Here is a 9229-nt window from a genome sequence, read left to right as displayed (position 1 = left end):
CTTTCCTTTCCTTTCCTTTCCTTTCCTTTCCTTTCCTTTCCTTTCCTTTCCTTTCCTTTCCTTCCCTTCCCTTCCCTTCCCTTCCCTTTCCTTTCCTTCCCTTCCCTTCCCTATCCCTTCTCTAATCCCCTCCCTTCCCTAATCCCTTCCCTAATCCCTTCCCTAATCCCTTCCCTCCCTTTCCCAAATTCCTTTCCTTCCCAATCCCTTCCTTTACCAAATCACTTCCTTTTTCAAAATTCTTTCCCAAATCCCTTCCCATTTCCATTTCCATTGCCATTGCCATTGCCATTGCCATTGCCATTTATTTCCATTCCATTCCACTTGATTCCATTCTACTCCATCCTGTTCTGTTCCACCTTCCTCCCTTTTCCCATTTTTCACTTTTTCCAGCAAGTTCCTGCTTTTCTGGCTGCCTTGCAGCCCTCTACACGGTGGTTCAAGTGTCCATTATTTGTTTCAGTGACCCTTCCACACTCTTTCCACAAAGATCACGTGAGAGTTTGTCACTAAAAACAACGTCAGTATTTGGCATAAAAAGTGTTAACAAGAAAATAAACCAAAGCAAAATTTCCAAATGAGTCTGGGAAAGCAAGGATTGACCCCACCAGCAGCGTTACCTGGCTGCTAGGGTAGAAAGAAATAAAACTGTGTTAAGTTCTTGTGCTGAAGAATGAAAAATAAATGTCAAGGGTTTGGCCTAGAAATGACAGGATGCTGTGCACTAAACTGTGGGAAAAATGAACAGATTATTAATTATAACAAAATATTTGTTTGTATGTTGACTTGYTAATTATTAGGACACAGCAATGGGATGGGCATCCATAGACTTCAGTGCAGTTTARGATGTAGAGTCAACCCCAAACCTCCTTGGTCACTGCAGTCACTCRTTTACCCTTCATTGTCATTGATAATTCAGAATCCCACTCCAATCTTTAAAACCAAAAAGACTCACCTGAGCACACCTCTTTGTAGGTAGGATTTGGGGTGTGTCCTCCTGCATAACCCACTTGGGTGGAGTAGACTCCCTTCTGCCTCCAGAACTTCCTCTCAGCTCCCCAAAAACAGCCCATACCTGAAGAGGGCACAAAACACACATTGGGATGTCAGAATCTGCCAATATTCAATCACTCATTTGCATATTAATCGATTTAGGGCACAGTGGAAGGAACATCTTTAGGCAGCACCTGCTGGTCAAGTGTTTTCCAAGTTTATTTATAGGGTGACTATAAAGAGAAATCCATTCTGCATCAGAGCACGACTCAAACACAGCTTGATTTATGCTTCTGAAAATCAATTTATCACAGAGGACAAACCTTGGGAAGGTTCAAAGGCCGAAACAAGGAGAATTCTCATGCACACACCAAAAAAAAAGTTCCTTACAAGGTAACTGTGCTGTTTGTGCAGCACCATTTTTACTTSAGTTGATTAGGAAGCTGTCAAAACACAATAATTTGTATTAATGGCAAACAGTTATTTAATTTTCTGCTTTCAGGSAGAGGTGGCAGCAATAATGGATTATATTATATTTTATATTAGGGGGAAAATGCTTCAGTTTAACAATTTATGCAGAGAGATATTTGATGTTCAGACAAGATTTTTGTAGCCATTCACCCCTGTGGCCAATTATCAAAGGACATCAAATTGTTTAGGGGTGTAAATTGAAAACTCTCCTGGTTAAAGGAATTAAGGAACAAACACCACCAACATTGATAACTGTCTGATGGCCCAGTTAAATAAATGTTTAARGGACTATTTTTTAGATTATTTGTTTAGAGTGTCATGGAGATTCCAGTATTGTAAAGCTGGAGCGATGAATTTCCCTTTTCAGTGACAACGTTCTGTTATTACTCCCTTTCTAAACCAGTTGAAACAAATGCAGTAAAAACAAACTAAATATTAAATACTCTCAAAAATCAGTGATCCATGAGGAGTTTTTTATTGGTTACACTGCAGATATGACAGGTTAAAAAGTTACAGAAATGATCTTTCAAAGCCCAGCCAGAAGAACGCAGCAATCCCTCCTCCAGCCTTGATGGCTCGCAATGTCCTTTCTCTCAACCTTCAGAGATTAACTTCAAATTTACCATTTAATGCACCAAAAAGTACAGAAATGGAATTTCTACTTCTAATTCAGGTGTTTAAGCAAGATGGAAGAGTTGAGAGGCAAGGGCTGCTCGTGGAGATCCTGAAAAGATACAGGAATATCCTGAGGAGAATTCCTGCARAAGATTTAAACTGATGATGAAATTGCAATTATTGTCCCTTGATTATAGAGAGAATCAGAGTCGTTCAACTTCGGTTCCTCAGCTAAATCAGGCTGGTGGCTCCAAGCTCTGTCCAGTCTGGCCTTGGACACTTCCAGGGATCCAGGGGCAGCACAGATTCTCTGGGAATTCTGTCCCAGGGAACAATTCCTTCCCAATATCCCATCCATCCCTGCCCTCTGGCAGTTTGAAGCCATTCCCTGTGTCCTGTCCCTCCATCCCTTGTCCCCAGTCCCTCTCCAGCTCTCCTGGAGCCYCTTTAGGCTCTGGAAGGAGCTCTCAGCTCTCTCTGGATCCTTCTCTTCTCCAGGTGAGCACCCCCAGAGCAGTGGGGATTTCATTTCCAATTTCATTGGAACTCCCATGAAATTGGGCACACCGAGGCTGTATGGAACTGCTTCCAAGGGGATTTAACCAGTTYGGGGGGCTCTTTCTTAGATCCCAAGCTTGTGCCTGCATGAGAGACATGGAAAATAAACTCCTGTCCTACTCTAATACTTCAGTGCTGTGCATCCTTAATATTSCAAGGGAAGTTTTGCCTCAAATCCCAGCTGAGGCTCTGGCAGGAAGGACTCAGAAGCCAATTCATCAAATCATCACTGGCTGGAAAAACACACTGAGGGGTGGCCAAGGAGCAGCTTCATCCGTGCCAAGGAACAGGACACATCCACTTTTTTTTCCACATCCTATTCCTAAATCAGCACCTGAATGTGAACGAGCACCCCAAAATTAAGGARACAACCCAAACTCAGGTTTGAGTTCAGATCAAGGCCCGACTTCAAATACAAAGCAGAAAAATTTCATTCTCAACTGTTTTATTTTAAGGATTTTAATGCTCCATAAATCCCCTAATGGTGCTGTTGAAATTCCTGATCATCAGGACCATGGTCAATAACAATTATTTGGGATTCTCTCATTGATAATTCTGATCAATCACAATTATTTGGGATTCTCTCATGGATAATCCTGACCAACAACAATTATTTGGGATTCTCTCATTGATAATTTCGATCCATAACAATTATTTGGGTTGCCAAATTATTTTGGTTGATAATCCTGATCGATCACTATTATTTGGGATTCTCTCATGGATAATCCTGATCAACAACAATTAGTAGGGATTTTTGCATTGATAATCCTGATCAATAATAATTATTAGGGATTCTCTCACTAATAATCCTGACCAACAACAATTATTTGGGATTCTCTCATTGATAATTTTGATCCATAACAATTATTTGGGATTCTCTCATGAATAATCCTGACCAACAACAACTATTTGGGATTCTCTCATTGATAATCCTGATCAATCACTATTATTTGGGATTCTCTCATGAATAATCCTGATCAACAACAATTAATAGGTATTTTTGCATTGATAATCCTGATCAACAACAATTATTAGGGGTTCTCTCATTGATAATCCTGATCAATCACTATTATTTGGGTTTCTCTCATTGATAATCCTGATCACTCACTATTATTTGGTATTCTCTCATTTATAATCGTCCCTGAACTCTCTTTCCAGGGCAGTGATAGAGTCCCCTTCCCTGCAGGGATTTCAAAGCCCTGTGGATGTCACACTTGGGGACATGGGGCAGTGGTGGCCCTGGCAGTGCTGGGGGACWCTTGGACTTGATCTTGGAGGGTTTTTCCAACCTAAAAACTATTTCCARCCTAAACTCTGTGGATTTGACCAGTGTCCTGTGTATTTATCACGGATTTTTCCACTTTTCCCTCTCCCAGCTGATGCCTGAGTTCACTGTGCCGCCCTTTCCCGGAGAGAGAGGGATTTGATTCTCCTGGAGAACCGCTCTCATCATTTCTCAAGTGCGCTGCCACCTCACACAAACAATAAATCCTCCCATCGCCGAGAACAGATCAAATTGAAATCTTTGTCATAATAAAACAACCTGCTGGTAAAGAGACATCATTTACAACAATCCAGCACTAAATTGCTTTCCCCGGCATTAATCTGTTCAGCTGATGTTTGTTATTCTGCTAAAGTGGTGCCACGTTCGACAGAGAAATTGTCACAAGGAGAGAAATATTAACAATAAAATCCCACGTAATATTCCAGAATTAGACACGTGGGCTCGTGGAGTGCCTGTTTTCCAGAGCACTGCCTGCCTCAAGCCATGGCTAACAATTACTACCAAAACAGGGAAATCATTTCAGTTCAAAATTKCAAAATTTACAAAATTTGTAGCAGCAAAAAAAAAAGTTTACTTCYCTTAATTATTACTCCTTTAGTAAGGAAACCGAAKAAATAAATAATTTAAATAAWAAATTTAAATAATTAAATAAAACTCAGAGGGGGAAACAAAATAGTGAAAAATGGTAGGAAAAGAGCCATAAAAGCAAAATAAGCCACCCATATTATAATTTAAACCTCGAAAACATGAATGTGATTTTAAAGTATTCATGAAGTGATTTGCATAATCCCCAGTACTGGGGAAGTGAGTGCAGCTTTGGAGTTACAGAGGGAGCTTCCAGAGGCATTCCTAAGAGGAAGGGAAAAAAAGGAAACGCAGGGAAACACACTCACATTCCCAAGAAAAAAAAWGTCTTATTTGAACATAATGGGTGTTGCAGAGGAGTGTTTAAGCACTGAAGATATTTGTCACTTTTTAATTGCTAATTTGCAAAACAAAAACTATTCTTTCAGTGATGGGTTTTGACTGACTCTTAATTGGAATTTCAAAAGGTATTTTAAGAATTATTTTTTTTCTGTTTCTGAACTTACAACCCAAACAGATTTGAGCACGAATCTTGAATCATTCAACCATCCCTATGAAAAATATTAATCAAACAATTGGGGAATAAATTATAGAATCTATCTTCCTTTCCAGCATCCATTTTCTCCATCTATTCTCTTTATGGACCCATACTCCTATAGATCCTCTGAACAAGGTTTTTTCTCACTAAGGACCCTGTGTTTCCATAGGCAACCCAGTAATTTGCATATTCCTAATAAATAACCAGCATAAGCTGAAAAATTCTTCTAAACTAATGAAAGCAAAGTGCTACTCTGATAAGAGAGATGAGCACCCCATTCTTAGAGATAAAAAAAAATGTTGAAATATTCCAAGACAAATGGAGCAGAACTGAACGCCAGGTGTTGGCAGGGATGAGCAGCTTTATGGATTACATTGACCAGGGAGGTCCAGCATTCAGGGATTCATTTATTCCCCTAAATAGAGACATYTGGGACCATTTGAGATGTCTGAGGATATCCAAGGCATCTGTCAGCACAGGGCTGACAGAAATGACACAGAATTTSGGAAAGACACGTGGAAGGGCATGGAAAACACTCCTGGACATGGCAAATGGAACTCACTGAATCACAGAATGGTTTGGGTGGGAAGGGACTTAAAGATCATACAGTGCCACCCCCTGCCATGGACAGGGACACCTTCCACTATCCCAGGGTGCTTCAAGTCCTGTCCATCCTGGCCTTGGACACTTCCAGGGATCCAGGGGCAGCCACAGAATCTCCAGGCACCCTGTGGCAGGCATTCACCACCCTCACAGGGAATAATCCCTTCCCAATATCYCATCTGTCCCTGCCCTCTGGCAGTTTGAAGCCATTCTCTGTGTCCTGTCCCTCCATCCCTTGTCCCCAGTCCCTCTCCAGCTCTCTTGGAGCCCCTTTAGGCTCTGGAAGGGGCTCTGAGCTCTCTCTGGATCCTTCTCCTCTCCAGGTGAGCACCCCCAGCTCTCCCACCCTGGTTCCACCCTCGGAGCAGCTCCATGGCTCCTCTGGATTGGCTCCAGCAGCTCCAAATCTTTCTGCTGTTGGGGATCTCAGAGCTCCAKGTGGGTCTCACCAGAACATCCCATTTGCTCATTTTAATGCAGGAGAAATCAATCCCTATCCCACACACCGACATTACAAAACCCAGAGATTCTCTGAATCTGAAGCTGAATCCAATCTCCCAAAATTCAGGGATTTTTTGTCTGAAAGTTGCCTCTTCCTCATCCACATCCATAAAAAATTGTCAGCCTGATGAGCTCAGAAGGAGACTCTGCTGCAGCATAAACTCGATGAATCCCAGGCAAAATTCCTAATTCCAAAGTTATCCATCCTCATCTTAATGTTCACAGCTTTGAATATTGTTAATTCTTTTCTTTYGGGCACTGTGTGCAGTAGCCATCATGGAGCACCAAAAAACAGATTGGAAAACTTATCAGAAATTTATCAATTTATCAGAAAATTATTCAACATTCCAGATGTTTTCCCCAATCCCACAAGGAGCTCCATGATTCTGGAAGGAAGCTTTTCTCCCCTTTGTTCTGATCCCTTCTCCAGAGCCTTTTCCTATCATATCTGAATGATCCCCGATCTCCAGGCAGATTCCCTGATGTAAATTCCTATTAATGATCCATTATGCAAATGAGCACGGGCAGTAAATTTGCATCAGAAGGGTATTCCTGATCCAAACTCCAGTCTCACAAGCTGCACCCATTCTGTGCTAATTAACACCCATTAACACTGGAGCTCCCTGGAAGCTTTGGGGACTCTCAGCCTCCCTTTTACTCCATTTATTTAAAGAAACTCACGGCGGTTGCGTTGTTTTCTATACTGACCAGTTTTTAATTTTTCATAAAAAAATTACGTACAAGATTTTCATTTTCCAGGATATTTTTTAATGCCTTTTGTCCTTCATCTTTGAGGAATAACCTTTCCCACCCGCATCAGGTGCAGACACACCTGACTCCCCGCCGTCCTTTCCCTCCTGCCAGCTTTATTTCCAAACCTCCCCTCTCCTTGCTTTCCCAGCAGTCCAACAGGACATCCAAAAAACTCTTTTTTTTTTTTCATTTTGTCATATTTTGAAGAATTAATGCATTATTTCCTTGGCATGCCCAGCCTCTCCTGGCCCRCTGCCTGCCATCCCTCCACCCACACTCCAAGGCACTTTTCCATGCAGCAGATTAAGGAGCTGTTCCYGTGCCAGCGATGCTGAACCGCAAAGGACACGGATCCCGCTCCTCCTTCTGTTAGCGGGATTTCAGGACATATTCCACCAGTTTTGGGGAGGAGGTGGGGGGAAAACGTCAGCTTTAAATAAGTTTTGAATGTAATAAAAGGTGCTGGGAGAACAAAGAGCAGAGTCCTGGAAAGCTGTTCCCAACACCCAGAGGAGAGGAAGGAGTGGGACAGAGCCTCTCGTGCCAGGCTCTGCTCCGAATCCTTGGGAGCCGTGGCTGTGCCAGCTGCTCCCAAGCCACGGGATTCAGCCACAGGCTGCTCCTATACATTGAGGCAGGAAAGGACAGCCAAGAGCACATCCCTCAGCTACCTCAGAGCTTCCTGCCCGAGCCAGCATCTCCGGGAGCTGCRGGCACAGCTGCCAGGATCCTGCTTCCCTTGGCCAGCACAGGACTTGGCCCGAGTTTTGAATACGATTGATTTCATTCCCTCTGTAAAATCTGGAGAAGGAAATGCTCAGCTGCTTTGAACTGAAAGGATTTTTTTTTTTGTTCCTCACCCCCTGCCCCAGGTTGGAAGGAATAAATTGAGCCTCATCGAGTTCTATCCCTATAGAATAATGCTCATTCCATACATTTCAGCCAAATGCCGAGTGTGATTGGCATTTTTCTCCTTGAAAAACTGTGYAGAGCAGTTGGTACAGCTGATTGATTGAAGTCAGTCCAAGCACTGATATTTCTGAGCACGGAGCCAAAGGGATATTGATGCTCTGTGCTCTGAAATTGTGGAGMTCATTAATTCTTAGAACTTCTCAGGTTGGAGAGGGGACCTTGGCGTCAGCATGGAAGGTCAGGATGAGACATTGGTGGGCACCAYTGTGTTCCCTCCCCGAAAGAGAAGATGGGCAAGTGATGGGAACCTGCAGATCTCTGTGGAGGACCTGTCAGAGACAGTCCAGAGGAATCCACGGAGATGCTCCAAGGGCTGGAGCCAAACTGGGAGAGCTGGGGGTGCTCACCTGGAGAGGAGAAGGATCCAGAGAGAGCTCAGAGCCCCTTCCAGAGCTTAAAGGGGCTCCAGGAGAGCGGGAGAGGGACTGGGGACAAGGGATGGAGGAACAGGACACAAGGAATGGCTTCAAACTGCCAGAGGGCAGGGATGGATGGGATATTGGAAGGAATTGCTCCCTGTGAGGGTGGGGAGGCCCTGGCACAGGGTGCCCAAAGAAGCTGTGGCTCCCCCTGGATCCCTGGAAGTGTCCAAGGCCAGGCTGGACAGGGCTTGAAGCAGCCTGGGATAGTGGAAGGTGTCCCTCCCCATGGCAGGAGGTGGGATGGGGTGGAATTTAAGGTCCCTTTCAGCCCAAACCGTTCTGGGATTCCATGATCTCCCCATTTGGATAATCATATAGAAATATCCCGGGAACCCAGAAGAACACCCAGCAGATCCCATTCACACACAGTGGATCTTCACCTGATTACAATAATTCTTCCTGACCTTATATAACTCCACAGCACCAGATTCCCAAAAGATTTACTTTTGTTCTCTGGAGGGAAAAACCCCAGTCAGTCCCTTTGGCTCCACTGTGGTTGTGGACACAAATCCAGGAGCAAACTGGATCTCAAATCCCTTGGGAAATGAGCGGATACAGCTTTGTTGAGCACTTTGATACTCTGGGCACTTAAACAACTCTTAATAAGTGCTCGAAAAYCCAAACCGATCAAAGCCATGTCCTCAAGATAAAAATACAGCATGAAACAACCCCAGAGCCTTTGTTCTGAATTTTTTCAAGTCCTTGTCGAGGATCTGGAAAGAATTCCAGAGTCAGATTGAACTGCACTCTCATCTTTTGCACAGCACTGCGATACGTAGGGAGCTTTGGCAGCCATCTGGATCCATGCAGGATTAATGTTATCAATCAGGATTTAAAACAAAACYGTACCATTGATACCCTCAGGGGTTTAACATCCAGCAGCCCCAGAATATCTGAGCAATCACAGAATATTTGAGATCACTGGGCAACAAT

The 9229-nt window shown here is 43.5% G+C and overlaps 1 protein-coding gene across 1 annotated transcript in view; it reads right to left on the bottom strand.

The window, feature by feature from the left end:
- The window catches only part of MSRA (methionine sulfoxide reductase A), a 232551-nt gene that overhangs the window by 125677 nt on the left and 97645 nt on the right, over positions 1–9229 (bottom strand). Inside the window, exon 3 of the mRNA XM_057378335.1 lies at positions 956–1075. Coding sequence (XP_057234318.1) covers positions 956–1075 — 120 coding nt within the window. The remainder of the gene's footprint in view (positions 1–955; positions 1076–9229) is intronic.

This window comes from Malurus melanocephalus, unplaced genomic scaffold (assembly GCF_030028575.1).
Source record: "Malurus melanocephalus ecotype Western Australia unplaced genomic scaffold, MMel_1.1 scaffold_354, whole genome shotgun sequence".
Classification (NCBI taxonomy): domain Eukaryota; kingdom Metazoa; phylum Chordata; class Aves; order Passeriformes; family Maluridae; genus Malurus; species Malurus melanocephalus.
The sequence above is the reverse complement of the archived record's forward strand: the minus strand, read 5'-3'. Positions and strand labels throughout refer to the sequence as shown.